The sequence below is a fragment of the Homarus americanus genome, unplaced genomic scaffold (assembly GCF_018991925.1).
Source record: "Homarus americanus isolate GMGI-L3 unplaced genomic scaffold, GMGI_Hamer_2.0 scaffold31037, whole genome shotgun sequence".
Classification (NCBI taxonomy): Eukaryota; Metazoa; Arthropoda; class Malacostraca; order Decapoda; family Nephropidae; genus Homarus; species Homarus americanus.
In genome coordinates, this window is record NW_024722227.1 from 4,341,764 (window position 1) to 4,369,263 (window position 27,500).

The 27,500-nt window shown below is 39.8% G+C and overlaps 1 protein-coding gene across 10 annotated transcripts in view; it reads left to right on the top strand.

Moving 5' to 3' along the window:
* The window catches only part of LOC121862318, a 144,174-nt gene that overhangs the window by 51,467 nt on the left and 65,207 nt on the right, over nucleotides 1-27,500 (top strand). For 3 of the 10 annotated variants that reach the window (XM_042360486.1, XM_042360488.1, XM_042360487.1), the window contains exons 1-2: nucleotides 6,374-6,770; nucleotides 11,213-12,546. In XM_042360486.1, the coding sequence (XP_042216420.1) occupies nucleotides 12,237-12,546 (310 nt within the window). In that variant the 5' untranslated portion in view covers nucleotides 6,374-6,770; nucleotides 11,213-12,236. Of the gene's footprint in view, nucleotides 1-6,366; nucleotides 6,771-11,212; nucleotides 12,547-27,500 lie in introns of those variants that run through there. The other 7 variants (XR_006088213.1, XM_042360489.1, XM_042360482.1 and 4 more) reach the window with 7 other exon arrangements.

A 27,500-nucleotide genomic window follows, 5' to 3' on the forward strand; every position in this document is an offset into this window, starting at 1 on the left:
CTTGGTGTTTATGTGTATTATTCTCTGATGTACTTTTTAAATTGTTAGGCATTAAATTAGTTCAGAGAAAGAAAAAGTATTTTTGGCCAAAATCTTTAAGGTTATAGACTTACAATTTTGTCATTTTCTGTCAAAAATGGATTTGTTCAAATTTCAGTATAGGTACTCCTGAATGCTGCTATTGATCTCAACCAAAAAATTCTGATATCTTGATTATAACTTGTTCAAATGGCTTTTAGAAAATGTTCAAATGATTTTAGAATATTTAATTACTTTTAGAATGCTAATTACTGCCATACTTATGGGTTTTCGAGGTCATTTTTGGTGCTTGTGTATATTCTGGGATGTACTTAAATAGTTAGCATTAAATTTTAGTTCAGAGAGTAAAAAGTATTTGGCCAAAACTTTTTAAGGCTATAGACTTAATTTCTTTTATTATTTTCGGCCAAAAAATGGATTTTTGTTCAAAATTTCAGTATAGGTACTCCTGAATGTGCTGCTACGATCTGTTAACCATAATTGTATTTCTTGGATTATAACTTGTTCAAATGGCTTTTTAGAAATGTTCAAATGATTTTTAGAATATTTTAATTACTTTTGCAATGCTAATTACTGCCACTTATGGGTTTTTGAGGTCCATTTCTTGGTGCTTGTGTATTATTCTCTGATGTACTTAAATAGTTAGCACATTAAATTTTAGTTCAGAGAGAAAAGATTAAATAAAAATCCTTAAGGCTATAGATTCTGATAATTTTTGTCATTTCGGCCAAAAAATGGATTTTATTCAAAATTTCCAGTATAGAAAATGTGAATGTGCTTATTGATCTGTTAACCAAAATTTGATATCTTGATTATAACTTGTTCAATGGCTTTTAGAAAATTCAAAATGATTTTAGAATATTTTAATTACTTTTCAATGCTAATTACTCGCCACTTAGTGTTTTGAGAATAGCTTCTGCGCTTGTGTGTATTATTCTGATGTACTTAAATAGTTAGGCATATTAAATTTTAGTTCAGAGAGAAAAGATGTCAAAAATCCTTTTTTGCTTTTACTTACAATTTTTTGTCATTTTCGGTCAAAAATGGATTTTGTTCAAAATTTTGCATAGGTACTCCTGGAAACGTGCTGCTTTTACGATCTGTTAACCAAAATTTGATATCTTGATTATAACTTGTTCAAATGGCTTTTAGAAAAAATGTTCAAATGATTTTTAGAATATTTTAATTACTTTTTGCAATGCTATTACTCGCCACTTATGGGTTGAGGTCATTTCTTGAAGCCAGGTTATTCTGATGTACTTTAAATAGTTAGCATTAAATTTGCAGTTCAGAGAGAAAGAGGCTTTCACAAACTTTGTCATTTTCGCCAAAAATGGATTTTGTTCAAAAATTTCCCAGTATAGGCAATTCTGAATGTGCTGCTTAAGGATCTGTTAACCAAAAATTTGATATCTTGATTATAACTTGTTCAAATGGCTTTTAAAATGTCAAATGATTTTAGAATATTTTAATTACTTTTGCACGCTAATTACTTCCCACTTATGCGTTTTTCTTTATGTCATTTCTTGGTGCTTGTGTATTATTCTGATGTACTTAAATAGTTAGGCACATTAAATTTTAGTTCAGAGAGAAAAAAGTATTTTTACCAAAATCCTTGCTGGGTTATAGACTTACACTTTTGCCATTTTCAACAAAAATGGATTTTGTTCAAAATTTTGTAGTATAGTACTCCTTATCAAAGGGCGCATGATCTGTTAACCAAAATTTGATATCTTGATTATAACTTGTTCAAATGGCTTTTGTGAAAATGTTCTCAAATGATTTTTAGAATATTTTTAATTACTTTTTTGCAATAAGCACTACTTCCGCTTACCTTTTATGGGTTTTTGTGGTCATTTCTTTTATGCTTGTGTGTATTATTCTCGATGTACTTTTAAATTAGTTAGGGCACATTAAATTTTAGTTCAGAGAGTAGTGTTATTTTTGGCCAAAAAATCCTTTAAGGCTGAGTAGACTTACAATTTTTATTATTTATTGTCAAAAAAATGATTTTCAAAATTTCAGTATAGGTACTCCTGAATGTGCTGCTTACGATCTGTTAACCAAAAATTCTGATATCTTGGATTATAACTTGTTCAAATGGCTTTTAGAAAATGTTCAAATGATTTTTTAGAATATTTTAATTACTTTTGCAATGCTAATTACTCGCCACTTCTATGGGTTTCTTTGAGGTCATTTCTGGTGCTTGTGTATTATTCTGGATGTACTTAAATTGTTAGCACATTAAATGGAAGTTCAGAGAGAAAAGTATTTTTGGCCAAAATCCTTACAATATAGACTTACAATTTTGTCATTTTCGCCAAAAAATGGATTTTGTTCAAAATTTCAGTATAGGTACTCCTGAATGTGCTGTTAAGGATCTGTTAACCAAAATTTGATATCTTGATTATAACTTGTTCAAATGGCTTTTAGAAAATGTTCAAAATGATTTTTAGAATATTTTAATTACTTTCTTTTAATGCTAATTACTCGCCACTTATGGGTTTTCGAGACATTTCTTGGTGCTTGTGTATTATTCTGGATGTACTAAATAGTTAGGCACATTAAATTTAGTTCGTTAGAGAGAAAAGTATTTCGGCCAAAATCTTAAGGCTATAGACTTACAATTTTTGGTTTCGTTTTCGGCTAAAAAATGATTTTTCAAAATTTCAGCATAGGTACCGAACGTGTTGCTAAGGATCTGTTAACCAAAATTTGATATCTCTTGATTATAACTGTTCAAATGGCTTTTAAAAATGTTCAAAATGATTTTTAGAATATTTTAATTACTTTGCAATGCTAATTACTCGCCACTTATGGGTTTTCGAGGCTATTTCTGGTGTTTGTATTATTCTGATGTATTTCAATAGTTAGGCACATTAAATTTTAGTTCAGAGAGAAAAAGTATTTTTTGGCCAAAAAATCCCTTAAGGCTATAGACTTATAATTTTTGTCATTTTCGGCCAAAATGGATTTTTGTTCAAAATTTCAGTATAGGTACTCCGAATGTGCTGCTTATGGTCTGTTAACCAAAATTTGATATCTTGATTATGAACTTGTTCAAATGGCTTTAGAAAATGTTCAAACATTTTAGAATATTTTAATTACTTTTTTGGTAATGCTACAATTACTCGCCACTTATGGGTTTTCGAGGTCATTTCTGGTGCTTGTGTATTATCTCTGATGTACTTAAATAGTTAGGGCACATTAAATTTTAGTCTGAGGAGAAAAAGTATTTTGGCCAAAATCCTTTAAGGCTATGGTAGACTTACAATTTTTGGTTAGTTTCGGTCAAAAAATGGATTTTGTTCAAAATTTACATATGTACTCCTAAATGTGCTGCTTAAGGATCTATAAATCAAATTGTGGTTTCTTGGATTATAACTTGTTCAATGGCTTTTAGAAAATGTTCAAAATGATTTTAGAATATTTTAATTACTTTTGCAATGCTAATACTCGCCACTTATGGGTTTTCGAGGGTCATTTCTTGGTGCTTGTGTATTATTCCGATGTACTTAAATAGTTAGCAATACTAAGTTTTAGTTCGAGAGAAAAAGTATTTTGGCCAAAAAATCCTTATTATAGACTTACAATTTTTTGTCATTTTCGGCCAAAAAATGGATTTTGTTCTGTATCAGTATAGGTAATTCTGAATGTGTTGCTTACGGATTCCGTTAACCAAAATTTGATATCTTGATTAGTAACTGTTCAAATGTATTTTAGAAAATGTTCAAATGATTTTAGAATATTTTAATTACTTTTGGTAATGCTAATTACTCGATTTTGTTCAAAATTTCAGTATAGGTACTCCTGAATGTGCTGCTTAAGGATCTGTTAACCAAAATTTGATATCTTGATTATAACTTGTTCAAATGGCTTTTAGAAAATGTTCAAATGATTTTTAGAATATTTTAATTACTTTTGCAATGCTAATTACTCGCCACTTATGGGTTTTCGAGGTCATTTCTTGGTGCTTGTGTATTATTCTGGATGTACTTAAATAGTTAGGCACATTAAATTTTAGTTCAGAGAGAAAAAGTATTTTTGGCCAAAAATCCTTTAAGGCTTTAGACTTATCAGACTGTAGTAATAGTAGTTGTAATAATAATAAAATTATATATATATATATATATATATATATATATATATATATATATATATATATATATATATATATAAATAGTATATTTTATTCAGAAGTAATCATGGAAGATCACTGGTGCCTGGTGTGTACGTGAAGTAATTACTGTTAATTTAGTCATATTTCTCATAATTCTGTCTCATTATTAAACATCTCCGTGTCTGGAGATATTAAGAAATAAAAACAATGCGTTGGAGTTTTCATCGAAATTTGATCTCAGAGATTTAAAGAGAAATACAAATTTCTTTATAATAATGAGACGTGACTCGTCGTGGTGAGGTAGGTTGTGTGTGTGAGAGAAGTGTTTGTATGGCTCTTGTGAGGCTGGAGCTTGGAGGAGGAGGGGGCGAGGTGAAGGAGGGAGGGAGGGATTTGATGTTGTAGTGAGGGAGCGTGGTAGAGGTGGAGGAGGGGGTGAGGTGAGGGAGGGAGGGATATGAAGCTGTAGTGGAGGGAGGATGACGGGGCTGGAGCATTTGAGATGACGAAGAGGAGGAGGGGTAAGGGAGGGATAATGGGAAGGCAAGAGCGTGTTGGAGGAGGAGGAGGAGGAGAGTTGAGGGAAGGATGTTGGGAGGGAGAGAGAGCATGCTGATGGTTGAGGGGGAGGAGGAGGGGTGGGGGAGGAGCATGACGCTGACTGGCACGACTAACAATAAGACTATTTCTGGAAACATCCCCCAGGACTCGAATTGACAAGGATTCGTAAATTTCTTATTCACCTAAGTTACGATACTAAGGTTACAGCCAAAAGACCTTCGAAATTGTATTGGTTGTGAGGTAATTGAGTATTTTTTTCATCTTCGGTGCAGGGTAAAACATGTAGATATTACCGTAAGAGTGTTTGAAAGTCCGGGTGTAGGCTAGCACACACAGTTAACACCCTGCTGGGGCATTCGGTGTATTGTGGCGGAGGAAGACAAACAGGCCGACCAATTAAGTGAGGCAGAACAGAAGGAAGAAGAAAAATAATACAGAGAGAGAGAAAGGCTCGCCTGAGCGAACACACCCTGACACCCTCGCTGTTGCTCACGTGCTACAATGTTAATAATAATCATGTTTTTTTTTTCCTTTGACATTTCATATATTTTTTTTAAGGACTCAAATTTTGTTGTTTTTAGTTTTGTCTCGTATTTGAATTATAATGAAATTTTTATGTTATATTCAAATGTTGCAAGAATCGACCACTAACCCCAAGTAACTTATTTCTTAAGTCATTATTTATTGATTCGTTGAAATGAGTTTGATTAATTACCTAGTAAAATAAATTTTACTTGATATATAATTGCCGGGAAATAAATGGTTAGTTGCGTAGTTTTAAACTTTAAAAGTATTATTTATCGTGACTAATTTGCGAGAAACTATAACGTGTGGCCATAAAATCATTATTTTTATCTACTAACAAAATTATATTAAATTTTACGTTTTCTAGTTAATTTATTCTGTTGAGTAAGGTAAATTACAGGCCTTGTGAAACATCGCAATTTGTCATAGTTATATAACGAATTCTCGCTGGGAAGAGAAGCCTGGAAGGCCACTTGGATAAAAATTTATAATTTCTCAATGGATTATACCGCCAAAAAAATGCGTAAGAAACATGTGTATATATATATTTAGTGTTGTAGCAGCAAGTGTGGGAGTAGATTTAAACACGGCAGAGAGCACCCAAGAGTTTCACAACTACCCTGGCGTCCTCCGCCACCTCCCCCGAGTTATTGATTCTCGTCATTAGGCGCTGCCCTCGTCCGAAACTGTGACAACACACTATTTTCATAGGATTTTTCCTCTAATGATGTCTTTGAAAGTTTAATTTAGTTTGCTGGAATATATGAATAATGTATCCTTCGTGTTTCCAGTGCGTAAAATAGCTTGTCAACGACCGTGGGTTTAGTTACAGTTATTATTGTCATGGTGCGGACGCGTCATTGTGGGGCTGAGCGCCGACGCCGTAGATGCTCAGCTGTTCCATAACATGTTTGATTGTGGTGCTAACTCGGGATTAATGATCTTATTATGTAGCGGGTAAATTTTATAGTTTATAGTAAAAAGGTGTCAGTTTTAGTCATGTTTACATGCTGATACTTACAGCGTAAGAAAGAGAGGACGAGATAGAGACAAATGTGTATTTTATCCTTGATCCGAGCAGCAGGACATTGAGTACTTGGCAACTGTGGCCTCTCGGTTTCTCCCCTCACTGTGTTGGGGGAAAAGATGGCGGTGTAGAGTGACGGGCGGCGCACCTCTAGCCCTCGCCCCGTGCTTTCTTCGATTGTAAAACTTGACTATGGAAGAAGTGGAGGAGGAGATGGAAGGGGAGGATAATTGAACCTCCCTCCTATATAAAAACGGTATTCATGAGTGATGTAAACTTCTAAAAAGGCATTAAATCAGGGGAGAAAACAGACGAAAGGAAAGACTGAACCTTCTACAGAGAGGGCGAGTCGGTCGGTCAATCGGTGGGTTCCCGAATACTCTCTACCTCGTGTCATACTCGCATCTGTCAACAATCACCAACCCCGGGATATTTGGCCTCATCTTCCTGCCTGTCAACCACCACCAGGGCGCCACCGTCAACTTACACCTACACATAGTAAGCGCTCAGTTCATATCCCTGTATTTATTCCTTCGTACAAAAACTCTTCCCCGCTTCGTCACATTTTCTCCTCAAAGATTGATTTTTTCTCCTGGTTAGCTGAACTTAGGAAGCCAGTGTGATAGTGTAGCGTTACAGCTCAAATTATTATCATCTTCATTTTCATCGTGAATGTTGAAACTTTGAACAATATTTTCTTCTCAATGTTTAATGTTTATACAGTGATAGTTTTCTATGCGATTATATATACTGTTTAGTGTTTTATGGTATATCTCAGTGATATTGATTACTATACGGACGTCTTTATTTGTAAGTTGTAGGGTAAGATAGTTTTTGTGAGGTACGTTGACGTAGATAGAATTACTGTACCTGTACTGTAATTAGTGGAGAGATGATTATTGTAATAGTTTGTCCTTATATGTTTATTCATTTATAACAGCACACAGAAAACTTGCATTAGTTCACAACAACTTACAGAAAACTTACATTAGTTCACAACAACAACCGTACAGTTAACTAGCGCTTTGTTAAATGTATATACTGTACTAATTAGTGTAGTGAAACATTATTGATATGCCGTGCTAAATCGTAAAGGCTGTATTCTCAATAATTATTAACCATACTACTATTACTACTTCTACCTATAATAATAATAATAATAATAATAATAATAATAATAATAATAATAATAATAATAATAATACAAACCTTTTACACGTGACACCAACATCAGCTTCCCAATTATTTAGAGTGCGAGTTCTCTAACAAGATGACAGCACTTTAATCCACGAGAACCACCCGGACTGTACACACTCAGTGCTTAAGATTTATACTTGGTATTGTGATATAATGTTTATACGGTGAATTATGTGCGTATATGTTTATATGCAAGTAAATCACTGTAGGTGCGCGTGATCTAGGTATATGCTGATAACCACAAGGAAAGAAGAAAACACGAAGTTCCCAAGCGCTTTCGTGTAATTCACATCTTCAGGGGTGAGTACCTCTAGTCTGTACTCACCCCTGAAGATGTGAATTACACGAAAGCGCTTGGGAACTTCGTGTTTTCTTCTTTCCTTGTGGTTATCAGCATATGTTTATATGTTGATAAATGTTTTATTGTATATGAAAATGAAAATATTTGACGAAAATATGATGATATCAATGATAAGTGACCTCTCGGGTACGACAACTTTGATAATAATAATAATGATAATAATAATAATACAGTAATAATATATATTTAGACAGGCGTCCATATACAATACAGAAAAGTAAAAGCACATTAGATATTGCACAGACTAATGACTTATAAAATTGCATTTGTTTGGTGTGATCAATATTTTTTGTGACTATTATAATTACCCCTAAGTGAAAGTGAATAACACGTTTTGTATTTGATTAGTCTGATCATTAGTGGTATTGAGTGATGGATGAGGTGGAGGTAGGCAAAGGAGGAGTGCTGGGTTATTTTATTTCCCGCCACCAGCCAAAATATTTAAAGCCACGCCTCGTAACCGCAAACACAGTCAACGTTATTCTCGGATGGCCCAGCGTGATGTGTGGAACCTTGTGAGTGAAATATTGCTTGAGATTGTAAATAATGTTTGTATAATGTAAAAAAAAATAAATATATTCCTGATGGTGCAGTGAAGTTTATGGGGTATGTTGAGTTTGGAACTTATTTCGTTTGTTGAAATAGATCCTTTGGACATATTGTAATTATGTAAATATCTCCAGATGGCGTGGTGTAGTGTAACGAGCATTGTAAGTGAGATCGTATTACTATTTACAGAACTTTGGCGAAGATATGAGTGATCAAATAAACAAAGGGAAATAATATGAATAATGTATGTTTATGTGTAACTGTCGGTCGTTTAACTTTGCTGATATTAATTCCCGGTACTACATAATTATCGTAAGTTCAACCTATATCAGTCAACAGTAGCCACGATACAGGTCAGTCGATCATGTTTTCAGCTGAGATTAGTTATGGATTTCTCTCTCTTTCTCTCTGCGTGTAAAATAGCAAATCCAAGTTGGGATTTCGGAGTGACCAGCAGCACGCATGTAGAGACGCATTATCAAATAAGTCAAGTTCGTCTTTGATATTTTGACATTTACCTGCTAAATTCTCTTACGCGTTCTAACTTGCCCAACGACTGCAGATGAAGAAAATAATCACCTGAAGATTAGACACTCCAGCGTATTTCGCATTAATGTTAACCTAACTTGACCCCTCAGGTACCGTTAGAGTGGTTAATCTTCAAGCTAGATAAATTGAGGTGTCTGTTCTTCAGGTGATCTGACGAACATTACAAATCCGGAGTTAGAGGCCTGAAGGGTGAGGCCAGTAATAACGCATAACATAGACTAGATGAATCAAACATTCGTCTAAATTAATCAAACGTTTTTCGAGATTATCAAACGTTCTTACGATAAAATTCTCTGGTGACTGGAGACATCAGTATAAACACGCATATAAGTGTATAACTTTGAGCTGAAGAAATAATATAAAATAACATCCCAACTGCACTGACAGACTACCCGGGGTAGATGAGTTCTTTTAATTAACACCAGTAAGGGTAGAATGGGTTAACTTGCAGTACTTAACCTAACTAGATACGGTACGTTCTCGTAACACCAGTAAGGAAAGAAAGTTAACGTACAGAATCATTGTGTATCTCGACCCAGGCCAGCAGGAGTATATATAGGGGTTGGATAGAATGCCAGATTACGTAAGCTGTCAATATCGTCACGAGCGGATGTACAGTACGGTGGGGTTGTGCTATTGTTGTGGTTTGGGTCGTGACAGAGACATATTTACTGTGTGGTGTTTGTTGATGGCATACCCACTCGCAATAAGAGAGACGGAGACGACACAGTTGTAAGGTATGACCCGCAAATGTCAGCTGGGGCGAGGAAAGTGTGGGAGGCGAGCACCAAGGTGGAGGTTTAAATATAACCTCGTGAGTTAAAGATAATGGATTGATTTCGACGATAATATGCCGCCGCGGTTATAAGGGCTATCATCAGAAACTAAGTGTGGCATGGGTTACTATTATTTAGATTTGGTTGTGTGACTACGTGTCGAGGGTAAATGTCCTATAAACGAAGACAAATTTATTATTCTTGTTTAATATGTTGTCAATATATTTATAGTAAGCTGCTTTACTGTAGATGAAAGATAGTTGTCAGTGTGGTGCCGCCAGTGTGTCTGGGTCACATCCCACCAGAGTGCAACGTCCTCCGCGTCTCTCGCTTTGTTGAGATCACATTATAAGATGCCCGTGTCTGTGTCAGCCTGGTTAGGATAGCTTGTATAATACTGTGGCGCTAGACCAAATTGTGTCATCAAACAGACGGATATATCGTGAAACTCTCCCGCTCTGTTTTGTTTTGTGGACCCACTTTATTCTTCGTGCAGCAGACTGATAAATATTGCATATTGTTGCGATGCCTAATCAAGTGCGCAGGGTTGAGTGCGCGGTTGGGTCAGTTGAGCCGTGACGTCAAGAAACATGACAAATCAGATTAGTTTCACATCTCGTTTTAGTGCAAACATGATCACTCCTTTTGTGTTTGGAGCTTACGGCACATCACAGTGTGATTTGTAATTGACGTACCAGAAATGTTTTTGTTGTTTTCAAAATGACTACCATCAATGGACAAGATAAACATAAAAAATATGTTATATAAACCTCAATGAGCGTCACTAGACGTAACCTCACGCCTCTCTACACTTAACAACGTGACCCACAACACTGGTTTTGTCTTAGGAGGAAGGAAGACATTGAGCCATGGATACATACAGCTGACTACACTCCCCATGCTGACTCTCACATCACTGGCATACTTGCCCGGGTGATATATATATATATATATATATATATATATATATATATATATATATATATATATATATATATATATATACCCCCTGTATATATGCAAATAAATCACTGTAGGTGCGCGTGATCCATGTATATGCTCATAATCTCTTATTAAGAAACAAGAAAACACAGTCTGTACTCATCCCTGAAGATGTTAATTACACGAAAGCGCTTGAGAACTTCGTGTTTTCTTGTTTCCTAAGAGGTTATCAGCACACACACACACATATATATATATATATATATATATATATATATATATATATATATATATATATATATATATATATATATATATATATATATATATATATATATATATATATATATCACTGGTCAGTGTGTCAGGTAATGTACTGTAGGCCATTATTGTATTGTTAGTGGTAGTTGTATCCCTTCCTAACATAGTTTCACTTATTCATGCTAGTTTAAGGTTTAGTAATAATAATTGTGACCTTTCCTAACATAACTTCTCTCACACTGATAGTTCACTAACATAGTACCGTCTCTCTCTTTCTCTCTCTCTCTCTCTGCTCCCCACGGCAGCAGACCAGGGAGGACCCCGCCCCTCCTGACGTGTGGGTGCTCTAGCGTTCACCTGTTGCTGTGTGCCTCACCTTGCGGCACGCCCACCTCGTGACCCTTGACCTGTGTGGGTGACGTCATACTTGAGGGGAGAGTGTTGAGGGAAGGAGCAGGATGCCCTACCCACAGTGCTGCCAGGATGCTGCCTCCCGCTGACACCCGCAGCGACTGGTGCCACTACCTCGCCCCCCGGGAGGCTCTCACTTCCTCCCTCACTTGTCACCTATCATGTCTACTACTGTGTTGAGGCACGAGCGACTCCCAGCAACTTAAGTCAAGATCTTCTCAGTGTGACCTGATCCTCTGTGACCTTCAGCAGTGTTGACGACCCACAACTCTAAGTCGTCCTCTACCTTTGTGAGCGGCACGAGCGGAAGTGACTCAGCCGCTCCCCGACACCTGCTAGCAACAGCTGGTACACACCTGGTGCTGCCGCAGCCTCCATCACCCACACCCCGCCGTGCTACCTCTACACCCACCTCCCACACCCGCCGCCACACGACTCTCCTCTATATAAGTGTCATTATAACATTTCTTGTGAACAACACTGTATGTGACAGTCGCCTGTGCTTGTGCTAAGCTAAGTGTTATAGCAGCAATAATGTGTTGACGTGATTAATTCCTGAGTGTGCTGTGTTGTGCTACTGATGCTGGTGGTGCTCGTCCAGTAGACTCACACTACCTGTGTTATACTGTAATTGGGATGAAGGTGTGAGTTGGTATTTCACTAGGATACAAGGAGGTGCAATATACGGCTACTTATCTGTCACTCCCACCTTATGACTCCCTTACCTGTGACGGATTAAGTCAAGAAAACTTATCCCAGGGGAAAGAAGGTGAGATATTGGTTACTGTGAGACGTGAGGGAGACTGGCGTGATCCAGGCGAGTACTGGAGGGAGAGCTAGGAGGTGGTGGTGGCGGGCGGGGGGCGGTGAGGGTGGTGGTAAGACCGCCCATGCTCACCCCTGGCCCGGCGTCTCTCTATGTTGAGGAGCGTGGGCGTGTGTTGGCAGGGGGTGGGCCGAGGCATCTACAAAAGCGAGGGTGGTGTGGGCGGTGTGGGCGTGAGGTCGCCCTCCGTCGCCGCCATGCTCTACTACTCCGTCGACCCTCAGTTTAGCGCCCTTATCTTCTCCGTGTGTGGCCGCCATGAGCGCTTCACCCTCTTCCCCGATGCCTTTGCCTGTTACGCCCACGGACACCCGGGGGCCACCGACGTCCTGGCCTATGTCCACACCATGGGCGTCCAGCTGGCCACCTTGGGCGATCACTACGCTTGTTTCCTCACTCAAGGTAAGGTGTTTCCTCCTAGTTCCCGGGGATGTCAGGTTCCTGCTCCGTCACTACAATATTTCTGTTCTTTTAAATCATTCAGTGTTATTATAAGACTCGGAATGGATCGGAAGAACTTAAATCGCCCTGTGATAATTGTAGATTTCATTTTACCGTAACATCTGTGTTTTTTAATGGTATAATAATGTAACTTTTAGATGACTGATGCACCAGTTTACGTTAATAAACCCAAACGCAATACTATACTGTTTTTGTTATGGTTTTAATTCATTACGTGTTGTTGGTTTTTACTCTAGTTCAACTCATCAGGTAACATGCAGACGACAGATTTACCTAAGTTTTGTTTTGGTTATAAATCCATGACGTAACGGTTAGATATAGAAGGGTAATTAACACAGGTGTACCGGATGAAGGTCGTAAGGGTACAGGTGTGTGTGAGTTAAGGAAAGCAATATTGTATTTATTTTTATTGGTTGTCATCGTGTTTTTTTCTCTTTCTCTGATTCCTTCTTTATTATTAAGGTTTGTGTATCCATTCATTTATACCTCACAGTGGGAGAGAAGTAAAAAAAGATAGATAGATAGATACAATAGATAAAGATATATGCAGTAGATAGATGGATGGATGGACGGGTGTATAGAGGTCCTCACAACCTATTTTAATCATGTGTAAATAATAGTATGTCACAAGGATACATTTCTCAGCCACATTATTCAGTTGATTAAAAAAAATTATATTTCGCGTGAAGTGGAAAAAAAAAGTTTGGCTGTTCGTTATAAAAGAATTGTGTCATTAACGAGTTTAGTTTTATAGATGTGAGTAGTTTTGCTGAGAAAATATATTGTGTATTTCAAATAATATTGTGTGTGTGTCCAGTTATCAAAAGGAAAGCGGAAATATTAGTCGTAGTAGTTGTTGTAATATTGTTTATTATTATTATTATAATTATTGTTATTATTATTATTGTTGTTATTATTATTGTTATTGTTATTGTTATTGTTATTTAGTTTACTGTCATTTAGTTGTGACGTAATCCTGTAGTGGGAGTTGCCAGTTCGTCATAATCTGTGAATCACGTTTATTTGCCAGTTAATATGATAGTGTGAGTGTACATGGGGGGAGAAGATCAGTGTGTAGGAGTAGGTGGGAGCGTGGGTGTAGGTCGGGTGGGGGCATGGTTGTAGGTAGGGGCTTCTCCACGTGGGTGACGCCGGGCTGGCTACTGTGTGAGTCATACTTTATCTCATTGACTCACCGCTCTGTGTGTGTGTGTGACGGTGGGATAATTACACCTCTTTGGTCATGTATAATATCTTCTCAATTACTTGCGTTTTATCATACGTGTTAAACATCATACGTACTGTACCCGTTGGCTGTCTTCCTCTTCAACACATCTGACCATTGATACGAGTCTCACTATGTATCACCGTAAACAATTACATTAGTCACTGATAGAGGCAGTTAACATTTATGGTTGTTTTAGTTAACCGCTCATGCACTGTATCTGAAACCCCTGTTAATAGTATGCCACTGTATTGGCTTCAACGCACGAGTTTCACCTCTTCCGTGTTTCCTATTACGTTTTCTGTAGTAAAAAAAATGCAAGTTTCGTTTTCTGTGTAATGTTTTTGACCAGACAATCGAATGTTGTGTTATTTTGGGTGTGCTGACCGTAGAGTTGAATGAATTTGAGTGAACATGGTGGTGACATGACTTAGGGAGGAAGGGTCGTTGTTACGCACGGATGCCACAACACAGGTCATCACTAGGAGGAGGAGACGCGGGTCACCTGAAGATTTTATATTTCAGCTTATTTCACCTGAAGTTTAGACACCCGTAACTAGTTTCACCTGAAAGTTATACACAACGCTAAGCAAGTACTACTAACCTAATATGAGGTTTACGTAATTAAACTAACCTGAGCTCTCATAACCCAACCTAAGTTTCCCTAACTTCCCTTAACCTGGCTCAGTCAAACAATTCTACCCTAATCTAATTCCCCAGGCAGCGTTAAGATGATTAATCTTCAGTTGAAATAAGCTGGGGCGTCCAATCTTCGGGTGAAATAAGCTGGGGCGTCCAACCTTCGGGTGAAATAAGCTGGGGCGTCCAATCTTCGGGTAAAATAAGCTGGGGCGTCCAATCTTCGGGTGATATAAGCTGGGGCGTCCAATCTTCGGGTGAAATAAGCTGGGGCGTCCACTCTTCGGGTGAAATAAGCTGGGGCGCCCAATCTTTGGGTGAAACAAGCTGGGGCGTCCAGTCTTTGGGTGAAATAAGCTGGAGGGTGTCTATCGTCAGGTGATCCAGAGTATATATGTTACGTGTGTCGATAATGAACTGTGTCTTGTAAACATGGACTTCTGGGAACGGATATCAGGTGCCCTATTTTTCCCTCTCCTGCAGCGGTGTAATCAATAGCCCACGGTCCCTTCGCGTGCTTCCAGTTTATTGTTAACGCGTGTATTTTCATTTTAACATAGAGCATAGAGTTACGTGTGTGTGTGTGTGTGTGTGTGTGTCACTTGTACTGTACTGTGGTTCACGGTTTTCTTTTTTCAGATTATTTAACACCCAAATGCTAACGTAATCTATGTGACCTAATCTAATCTTACCTAACCAAATGTAATCTAACCTAACCTATTCTGATCCAACCCAACCCAACGCCCAGGTAACGTTAGACTGTTTTATTACCAGGTGAAATAAGCTTGGGTTAACTAATCTAAATAGGATCCATTTATTCCAGTATAATGTGATGTAGATGTAGGAGTTATGGGCATCTGGGTACAACAATGGCGGTGTAATTCTTAAGTTTTTTTTTTTTTTTTTTGACCCCATCACTGTTTTGTGTTTTCGTCAGGCAGGTAGGTGGAGTCTAATATATGTATACTGTACTTAATTAAGGAGAAAGCGGATGACCTGACGATTTAAGACAACCCAGCTTATTAAACTTTTTTTTTAAGGGATTAGCTCACCCGGGCACAGGTCAATGACCCACATCATGGCCTGGCGGACGAAGATATACTTCTATTACTATTACTACTACTACTACTAATAATAATAATAAATACAAATAAATAAATGAATAGTGAGAAACGTTATACAGTATATATGTTGTGTTGACAAAGTAAGAGGAACAATTGAGACCCTGCAATTGTGTGTAGATGAGGCAGAAAGTCAGATCAGTAACCTGGGACTTGGTCACTATTTTTGTAAGGTAGGTTAGGTTCGAGGTTCGATTAAGATACCTATGGGTAGATTAGGATGGGTTAGGATAGCTAGGGTTAGATTAGGTTAGATTAAGACAGGTTAGGTTAGATAGGGGTTAGGTTAGGCTCGATTAGATAGGGCCAGGATGAATTAGTCTAGGGTTGGTTAGGTCAGCGTTAGGGTGTTTAATTATCAGGTGATATAAACTGGGGTGTGTAATCTTCTTGTAACCAGATAGAACTTAACGTCGCTGGGGCCTGTGATGGTCCGGACCCCGTGTGCTCTGTACTCCGAGACCTTGAGTTATTGACCACTGTTTTGGGACCTGGTTTAGTGTGTGTTCGTGTTTTTGTTTTTGTTTTGTTTTAATTTGTAACCGTTAATTACACAAAATCACACACACACACACACACACACACGTCAATAATTCTGTCCCCTCGTATCTCACCAACTGCCTCTAAAGTTCTCATCACCTTCTAACATAAAGTATACGTGTGTACACTAACCATTCCGTAAGTGATAGTAAACTGACATATATATCACACTATGTTTATATTATATTGTTGGGGCAGGTACCGTAATGATTTATAAAGTAATCATTGTCTCAGATTAACTTCACCTGTTTGAACTGATGTGGTCTACACGCCTCCTTATCTTGCTGACAGACCAATAGTATTATTTAACTAAAGTGTGTTGTAATAACCGCTACCTGGTTTGTGTTGTTATTGTTGTAGTTTGAAGTCATGGTTTCTACAATTAAATTAAGCCTATTTTTTGTTGTTGTGCGTAGATTTAAGGTTTGATCTCTACAACAAAATTAAAGTTATTGTTCTTGTTGTAGGTATTTTAAAAAGACCAACAAAAATAAATAAAATAAAGATTTATAACAATAATATTTGTGTAGCGTGAAATACTCTTTTTTTTTTGTTGCCAGCATTTTGTTTTTTCAGATAGAATGTTGTTTTGACAGGTTGTGAATTATTAGTAATATTTCATACGACTGAAAATACGCGAGCAGAGTACTGTAGTGAGAAACAGTTATGGAAGTATTTGTATGTAGTCATTATGTGTTGTTATTATGTATTTGTTTATGTATTATGTAGTTGACGTATTTTAGTGTTTATTTATTTATTTTATCTAATGTTGAGTGTAGTAATGAGGTTATGTAGTGTAATGTGCTCTACTTATTTATTAATTGACTGCAGGTATGTTTTTAATTGTATTAGTGAGGAGGTTATGTATAGAGACGCTTTACAAGGCTTCTTCACCCACGTGTGTTCTAGTGGACGTGAACATAGCCAGGTGTGTGTGTGTGTGTGAGACCATAGCCAGGTGAACACCTACAGTACAATATAATACATAATATAACACATGTAAACATTGTGTGTATACAATGATTTCACATTACACCACACACACACACACGCCTAACACACACACACACACACACACACACACCTGTAAACATTGTGTGTGTGTACAGTGATCTGTTCATTATCACACCGCTCACACACTAATATGTAAACATGTTGGTGTGGTCACACTGGTCGACTTGTACACATCATATAGACCACGTGACAGGTGACCCCTCCCCCCCTTTACACCCGTGGCTACTGTTAAACGTGACCATAGACGAGAGTGCCATAGTGCCTCTATAAACTACCTATCAAGGAGGCACTGTACACTGGCCCTCTAACTATCATCACCACCATGTCTCCAGCTATCAGTTTGTGACAGCTGTTACACTGTCCTCAATAACATCACCAGCCATGTTGTGCAGCTGTTAGACACCACAGCTGCATCAGGGCTACACCACAGCTGCATCAGGGCTACACCACAGCTGCATCAGGGCTACACCACAGCATCATCAGGGCTACACCACAGCTGCATCAGGGCTACACCACAGCTGCATCAGGGCTACACCACAGCATCATCAGGGCTACACCACAGCTGCATCAGGGCTACACCACAGCAGCATTAGGGCTACACCACCACTTGCTCTTTTACAACCACTGTGGGAATTATCAGATTCTTAATTTGTTCACTCCAAGTTTCTTCTCCTTTCTGTGCTGAAATTTTGTTGTTAAATGACTCGCTCCTCTATGTCACCATATGTAATTTATAAACGGTATATCATCTCTGTTCATTGTAATTTTCAGCCTGGGGATCACCGTTAATTATTATTATGATTATTATTATCATTGTTGTTATTATTACGACAACACATATGTAAACAGTGAGTGTCAGGGTTGTATTAGTGCCGCTGTCATGGCATTATACACAGGTCGTCTCGTGGGGTCAGGTGTTGCATCACGAAACCCTGTATAAGTATGTTAGTGACGTCACGCCCCCGATGGACTCCTGCGGGTACTTACCGTGAAGGTGTTACGTCTTCCGGGTCTTACTATATGTTATCCTTATTTTTCTTTCTATTTATGGATCGAGTGAGTTGTTTAAGGGGCCTCGTAGTGAAGTAAAGCTGTGATGTGTTAGTAAAGACTATTACTATTTAATTATTAATAGTAGTAGTAGTAATGTTATTATTATTATTATTATTATTATTATTATTATTATTATTATTATTATTATTATTATTATCCCCTTACCCTGGTTAATGCACTTAATAGAGCCTCAAGCAACAAAAAAACCAACTCAGACGTAATTAGTTTACTTTCGTACAGTTTTGAGTGTGTGAGGAGGATGGTTCAAGTAGTGTACGAGTCAGTCCTTGAAAAACAACAGTTGAGTGGTGAATGACGCACTCTGGGGAAGCCTGGTGCTGGCGTCGACAGTGATGCTTATATACTTTACAGAAACGTATTTTTTTCTGCTGCTTGTTTTGTGTGTGTGTGTGTGTGTGTGTGTGTGTGTGTGTGTGTGTGTGTGTGTGTGGTTACAGTGAGACACAAATGCTCCACCTGCATATGTTGCGAGCTTAATTCACAGTGGAGGGAGTGAGATGCCCCTGGCTTATTGATGCCCCTGGCTTAATGACGCCCCAAGTTTAGTGACGTATATGGCTTAGTGACGCCCCTGGGTTTATGTCGCCTCTTTCATGGCTGTGTAGGTTTTTGTCGCCCTGGTTTAAAGTCGTTCCGTAGTTTCTGTCACCTAGGTTTTTTCTTTCGACCACATTCACAGGCTTTGTGGCTTTTTTCGATTTACGTTGCTATTGGCTTTGTTGTATTGCTGTCCATATTCTGTTTTCGGCTGGTGGCTTGTTCTCCTCTTTTGGTGGCTTGTTCTCCTTTTATGGTGGCTTGTTCCCCCTCTTATGGTGGTGTGTTCCCCCTCTTTTGGTGGCTTGTTCCCTATCTTTTCGTGGCTTGTTCCCCTCTTCTGGTGGCTTGTACCCCTCTTATGGTGGCTTATATCCCCCTTTTTGTGGCAAGGTTTATGCCCTCGTGTGGAGTGGTGGGGGCTTACGTGGTGTGGGTGGTGGTGGTCCAGGTTCACCCTCGCGTGTGGTTCTCCTATTCCCGATATTCTCGTGTCACCTGTGTGGGCAGGGGGGGCCTCTCTGACCCCGGCTCGTAGTGTGTGTGTGTGTAGAGAGAGAGAGAGAGAGCCTTTTCTGTCAGTGGTCGAGACGATAGTCCACGGAGCCTCGGTGGTGCGTGACGCCGCATTGATACTTGGGGGGAGGTAAACGACTATGGGGTAAGAGGTGTCCAACGAGTGAGGGGGGAGGGGGAATGTTGTTTACCAGGTGAGGAGTTGGGATTAACGAGAGAGGGTAGGTGATGAAGTTTAACGAGAACGAAGGAGAGGTTAACAAAAGAAAAATGGGGGGAGGGATAAATGGAAGAGGAAGAAAGAGGATGGTGGTTAACGAAAGAGAACTGGAAGAAAGGGGAGGGTGAGGCTAATAAGGGAGAGGGAGGGAGGGTCTAACCAGAGAGAGGGAGGGGGGAGAATGGGAAATGTTTATTGCCAAGGGAGGGAGGTAATGGGGAAGTCTTGGAAGGTGTTCGATATGGGTAATGAACGATGAAGGCTCGCTGTGTGTATGGGTGGTGGTAGTAGTGGTAGTAAGTGTGGTGATGGTAGTAGTCGTGGTGATGCGCAGAGAGAGAGAGAGAAGAGGGGCGTAAGTTAGGCATGCAGAGAGAAAAAGAAAAAAGTAAGAAAGAAAAAAGAAGAGACGTAAGTTTGCCCTCTGTCAGATTTAAACAAGAATGGTGGAGTGAGTGACCCAGCTAACACGAAGAAGACAGCGACCTGGTAGCCCCAGTGGTGAGATAGAGAGCGTAGTGGGAGAGAGGAAGAGTTGACCCGTGAGAGAGAGAGGCGGTGGTGATGGTGGTGTTGGCAGTACCGTTATGGTGATGGTATTGGTAAACCCTGTGACTACCCGGCGCCACGCAATCTCCACACACACGCGGGAAGGTCACTCCTGCCCCACCAATATGTTAGGCCTTCCTGTGTTATATTTTTCCCTTGTCGAAAGACTTAAAAGATAAAAATAATGACAATCAATAATATATTTCTGTTCAGGTATCCCATAGGCGAATCATATAAACATTTTGTTATGATAATTTTCGCTGGGTCGTTCGCATTTGACCAAACTGGTGAGTACTATGTGTATTGCAGCTGGAGTGTTGCTACAGTCCACCGTGTGTCAGACCACCTCTCTCTCTCTCTCTCTCTCTCTCTCTCTCTCTCTCTCTCTCTCTCTCTCTCTCTCTCTCTCTCTCTCTCTCTCTCTCTCTCGGTCATTTACTTCACTCTCTTTATCAAACTCTTGACACCTACAACTGGGAGGGAAATAAGGAGGTTTCTCTTTTCATCATCTGTGTTAATCTGGTGAACGACCTGTAGTGTTGATCTGGTGAACGACCTGTAGTGTTGATCTGGTGAACGACCTGTAGTGTTGATCTGGTGAACGACCTGTAGTGTTGATCTGGTGAACGACCTGTAGTGTTGATCTGGTGAACGACCTGTAGTGTTGATCTGGTGAACGACCTGTAGTGTTGATCTGGTGAACGACCTGTAGTGTTGATCTGGTGAACTACCTGTAGTGTTGATCTGGTACGACCTGTAGTGTTGATCTGGTGAACGACCTGTAGTGTTGATCTGGTGAACGACCTGTAGTGTTGATCTGGTGAACGACCTGTAGTGTTGATCTGGTAGACGACCTGTAGTGTTGATCTGGTAGACGACCTGTAGTGTTGATCTGGTGAACGACCTGTAGTGTTGATCTGGTGAACGACCTGTAGTGTTGATCTGGTGAACGACCTGTAGTGTTGATCTGGTGAACGACCTGTAGTGTTGATCTGGTGAACGACCTGTATTGTAGTGTTGACTCCGTGTCATTGGTTATCATGGAAAGTTTCTTTTGCTACGTGACGCATCCCTCAATGACAGACCGTAACCCGTCACAGCGATACCTGTGGGATGTGGTGCGTGTCACTGCGTCACATTTGGAGTTTCGTAGTAGTCACGTCAGCTCCTGGGTGGTGGAGGTGTATGTGGGGAGTGGGGGTGTATGTGGGGGGGTGGTGGTGGAGTGTGTGTGTGGGGGTAGGGGTAGGTGGTGGAGGTGTGGGGGTGGGTGTATGTGTGGGGGGGGAGTGGGGGTAGGTGGTGGAGGTGGGGGTGGGGGTAGGTGGTGGAGGTGTGTGTGGGGTGGGGGTGGGTGGTGGGTGTGTGTGGGGGTGGGTGGTGGAGGTGTGTGTGGGGGGGGTGGGGGTGGGGGTGTTTATGTGGTGGGGGTATGTGTGGATGAGGAGGGTGTAGGTGATGGAAGTGGGTGGTGAGGAAGGTCCAATACACTGGCCTAGTCATGGTGACGCCAAAACTAGTATTAACGACAATCAATATTGACTCCACACACCACCAGTACCTCCCTCCTGTGCTGGACCTGCTGACACTCACCCACGTAACCTGACCTGACCTGACCTCCCCGACTGTCAGCTACAAACACCCTGCCGTTCGACCACCTACCTATCAAATCCTTCAACCATTGTTTTCCGAACCGTAACTTCCTTTTCCATATACCAATAACTAATGGTCCTTATGTAACTCGACCATAGGGAGACGAAGGTTCCTACTGTAATCACCTCCGGGGTCACTTGGTTAAAGGTCAACAACATCATCGCTAGAAGCTACTGTCATTTGGTTGTTTGGGCTAGAAAGGTTGGGTTCCGCGAGTATAATGTTGGTCTGCTTCCTCGCGTTTAGAGAGAGGAAATCCCCGTGAATTTAAGTGTTAAGAGGTCAAGGTCCCCTCCAGCACCGTTCATTAACTCATTCACTACTGGACGCCACTTGGTTAACGCCGGATGGTTTTATTCAGTTCAGAGAGACTCTTGCACACATAGGAGAAGCGTATTAATTTGGGGTCATTAGAGAAGGTGACTATTGATGTAGCAATATATTAGAGGCCACACGGTACTGATACATTCCACGCACCCAGTCTTGGTGATGCGACAGAAGTACAGTACCTTGCTATTGGCCAGGGGATGGAACCTGCTCCCTTTAAGGTCGGATGTGAAGGTCATCAGTGCTTGAGGTAATTATGATATTCACTGCACGCTAACATTACTCTCCATTTACAGTACAGGAGCATAAGACGGGTGTACTCGTATTGCATGCTGCTGTTGACACGCTTGTTTGGGCGCGCACGCTCTCAGCACAAAAATAAACTATGACGTCATATTTGTATACTAAAAAGAATTAATAAAGTGAAAATAACTTGAGGCAATAAAACAGACTTCGCTACCTGACACCCTCGTTATTAACCAACATGCACTGTACGACTGGGCTGCACATTTAAACACTCCCCGAGGTCGATCTATCACCAGATTGATAGACACTTCAGCATGATGAACTGATCCCTTAAAATGATATCATTCCGTTTTCAATCTGGATAATATGTTGTATTACCCCGCCCGTCCGTCCGTCGATCCATCCTTCAGAAATGTCGTGTCCAAGCAATAACTCGAGAAAGGTTCGCGGTTTCATGTTGTTTATATCTATCGATCAGGTTCAGTAATCATCGTTTTCCATCATTGTTTACCTGACCTACGGCTCCTAATTCACTTGGGGGGCTGAGGTAAACATCGCCTTCCATTACTTGTGTTGCTTGTCTGTAGTTCGTGTTCATATTTCTCTAAGGACAGATACTTATGAGATTGATCTGTGCATTGGCCGTCGTGAAGGTGTTGGTGTCAACGTTGGAGGATGGAAGATAGTTGAGAGGGGTTGTTTGGAGGTTGATGTTGGTGTAGGAGGAGAGGGGGTCGGTTGGAGGTGGAGAGGGGTCGGTTGGAGGTGGAGAGGGGGTCGGTTGGAGACTGGGTGTTGGAGATGGAGAGGGATCGGTTGGTGGTGGAGAGGGGCCGGTTGAAGGTGGAGAAGGGTTGGTTGGAGGTGAAGAAGGATAGGTTGGAGACAGAGTGTTGGAGGTGGAGGTGAAATTTGGGGGGAGGTTCAACCATCAGCTTTAACTCAGGCACAGCTATCAACACGACTGAAAACTGGGGCACGACTTTTGGTGTTGAAGGTGTGATGGTGTTGAAGATGTGGTGGTGGTGGTGGTGTTGAAGGGGTGATGGTGTTGAAGATGTGGTGGTGGTGGTGTTGAAGGTGTGATGGTGTTGAAGATGTGGTGGTGGTGGTGTTGAAGGTGTGATGGTGTTGAAGATGTGGTGGTGGTGGTGTTGAAGGTGTGATGGTGTTGAAGGTGTGGTGATGGTGACTGATAATGGTGGTAGTAATTATAATGGTGCTCTTGTTTCGGATGGTAATAGTGATGATGATTGTGGTACTGGTAGAGGTGGTGATGATGATGATGGTGGTTGTTGTGGTAGTAGTAGTAGTAGTAGTGGTTATTGTTAAAGACTGATGTTATTTCTCCCCTCCACCCATTAGTACACCTCGTTAAGCACATTAAGCTCAGTAACAAGAAAGGCTCACAAACACAGGATAGGAGAAGACACTACCCTGATGACATGAGTACACGTGGTCATTATTGTATGTAGCTACGACACTTATAATAACAGTATGAAGAACGCTAATAATGGTGATAATAATAATAATAATGATAATAATAATAATAATAAGAAGAGGGAGAATAGTAATAATAATCATAATAATTGGAATGATATATAAAGGTATCAGTATCATACATATCATCCTACTACTACTACTACTACTACTACTACTAATAATAATAATAATAATAATAATAATAATAATAATAATAATAATAATAATAATGGCACTATTAGAAACAACAACGCCATAACAGTTGTAACAAAACAGAAACATATGCAGTAACAACCAAAACATAAACAACAACTAGCCAAAGTAACAACAACAGCAAGAACAACAGTTACAAAAACATTAACGACAATAACAGCACGAACTACAGCAACAAGTCAACAATTACAGCACAATTCAACAACAACAACCCAGGACCACACACACACACACACACACACACACACACACACACACACACACACACACACACACACACACACACACATCGATTGCCGTGTGGTTGGGTGAGGATAATGCATGAGATTTTTTTTAATGATGTCTGTTGTATAATTCATTATTCGGTTTGTTCCATGGTAGTGTGTGTGTGTGTGTGTGTGTGTGTGGATTGAATGTCGTGTACACAATATTTAACAAAAGGTTTGGACTATCAACTTGAAACTTGGTCTAATTAATTATCAAAGGTGACAAGTTCTCGCTTTCTGTTGAATATGAGACAAATCTTTCCTGGGGTTTTAGTTATATTTGATGTCATTACTATGGATTAACTGGCTCACCTGAAGATTAGCCCCTCTTAGCGTATTTCATCCATTAATTAAACACCTGTACGTTACCTGGGGATGTGGGTTAAGTTAGGCTGGTTAATCTTAGGGTGAAGTAAGCAGGGGGCGTAATCTTCAGGTGCTATGAGGAACCTTTAGTTTCTTTGCTTTGTACTTAAATAGTAATTGGTATTCTTTTACGGCTTCGTCTTGAACTGCTGAGGAAGGAACATATAGAATTACCCCAGCGTGTAAGGTGTGTCGTGTCAGTGTCATAACTTGAGGACAATTTCGCACATCAGAATGAATTCTTTGTCTACAGCCTCGTGTTGATAATATGTAGGACAAGTTTCATAATGAGCTGGTTTTTATTATTATTATTATTATTATTTTTTTTTTTTTTTTTTTTTTGCCAGTTATGTCGTTCTCCATCTCGAAGTTTTGGTGAGGGCAGGTACATCTTTTTCCCACCATTATAGCTGTAGGATTACTTGGGTGTTGTGTTTACTGTTTATAATGTTATCACAGTTGTGGTCGTGTATTGGGTCATACAGCGAGTGAGTAAAGATAATATTACCTGTGAACTGTCAGCGTCTTATCGTCCTCGTCACCACCCACCACCCCCGTCTTATCTCTCCCGCCCACACGGGTTGCCACACTCCGCCACAGATATGATGACATCCTCCAGTAATATAGACGAGTTCCGCTCTGGTGGTGAATTTGTGGCGATAAGTTTTGCTGACTTCCACAGCATAATAATATATAGTTATTGGTATAATTCCTCCGCTAGTAGTGTTCGTACTTTGTTGTATTTTAAGCGATGTGTTTATATAAAGAAGAAAACAAATATTTACTGCTATAACTATACGCCTGTTATCTTACGTGTGGGACTAAGGGAGTACTTAATTCCTCTTTGCACACACACACACACACACACACACACACACACACACACACACACACACACACACACACACACACACACCTTGTCTGGTATGTGCGTCACAACCCAGGAAGGAACACGGTCGGCAAGTAATGTGTGTTGATGGTAGCCTGGTGGGGGAGGACCTGTGCCTGCGCCTACGTGATGTGCCCGCCCTCTGCCACCTCACCACCCCGCCTCTCGGAGCTCTCTTCGCCCACTACACTAATGGTAACTCTTATGTCCTTACTGTCATGGCAAGAATTTAACGCTGACGAACTGGCACACTACGAGATACTTTCGAAAAATGATAAGTGGAATGTCTTAACACCTCGCGAACCGAAATAATGCAAAATGTTAGTTATATATATGACATTTGGGATCACCTGGAGAGAAGCCATCTTGCCACTAAAAAAGACTACTGTTTTATTAACTTCACATGTTAAATTTGTTAAAAAAAACCCCAGTAAACCTGAAGATCAGACACCCCAGTTTATTAATTTTATTCTGAAAATTGCGAGTTAGTTTTTGTAGTGAGGATGTTACACTTAATAGAGAGAGAGCATGATATACTCCCGTCAACAGTTGACTAACCCCAAGGAGTGAATGGAATACTCTTTCAGCGTGGTGTGTGTGTGGACGTTAAACTGCCTGGCCCCACACACGGGAAAAATGCCCAGTTCACTGAGGGTGTTCACGCCACACCGAGTTTTATCCCAACTGTATCGACGTCCTCTCTCTCTCTCTCTCTCTCTCTCTCTCTCTCTCTCTCTCTCTCTCTCTCTCTCTCTCTCTCTCTCTCTCTCTCTCTCTCTCTGTCAGTGAACCATAATGGGGAATAGTATATGGTGATGATGATAATGATAATGCATTAAATAATAATGATACTGGTGATAGTAATGATAGTAGTAGTAGTAATGGTAATAGAAGCATTAGCATTAGTAGTACAGTAGTAGTAGTGAAAGTGATAGCAATTGCGATAGTAGTAAAGATAAATGATAGTGTTATGGTACGTATAATAAAAATAATAAAACAATTATAAGAATAATAATCGGTCATTAACTCTGAATATCCCTCGAGTTATAATAATGCCTAATATTGAAAAGAAAATATAGCTAACATAACATTCCTTCTTAATATAACAACAAAACCACTAAGCTACTATATATGATGCCTCTATCTTAACAGTTACCATAATCCTTTGTTAAATAATGGTGCTTATTAAGGCGCTCAAACGCTCTATTACATGAGATGCCAAGACCATTAATATTAACTAGAGTGGGTGTAGTGAGGTGTTGGTGCGTGGGCCAAGTTGTGTCGTGGGTGATGGCGTTAACGTAAACTATTCTGACGCCTGGACAACCTGGTATGAACTCTTAAACTGCTTCGGATTGTTTATATTTACTCTGAATACTCTGTGTGTGTGTGTGTGTGTATGTGTACTGTGTGTATGTGTACTATGTGTGTGTGTGTTTATACTTAGTTGTCTTAATTTGCTATCACTTTTTACACCTGTCACGCATCACACTCACCTATAATGTCCCGCCATTTTCTCTGAGGTTTGTGTAACCCTCGACTTCGACCCACACAAACACTGAGAGAAATAACATCAGTAACCATAGACTGCATCTTTTCCTCTAAAACACTAAAACAATACAAGGATAGTAAGCAACGCGAGGACAGGATACGCTCACAATACTCATAATTAAACACTTTATGATTTATCCAGAAAATATTATAGTTCCTCTGAGACGTTAAGCGAACTACCTCTACTGTAAACGGGATGGGTGTCTTGGTGAGAGGTGAGGGGGGGGGGAAGACCTGGGTGAGGGGGTCATGAGTGTTTCTGTTGTCAGGTGTGAAGGTCATCAACACCTGGTCAGAATATACACGTCAAGGGGTTTAGTTAGTTAGTTAGTTAATATCTTGGGTAATGGGATTTTTTTCTTGTGAGAGCTTTGCATGAGTGAAGAATATTGCCGTTCAAAATACTTAATGTGTTTTTGAATAATTATTGTATTTTTGGTAATGATCTTTTTTTTTATAGATGACA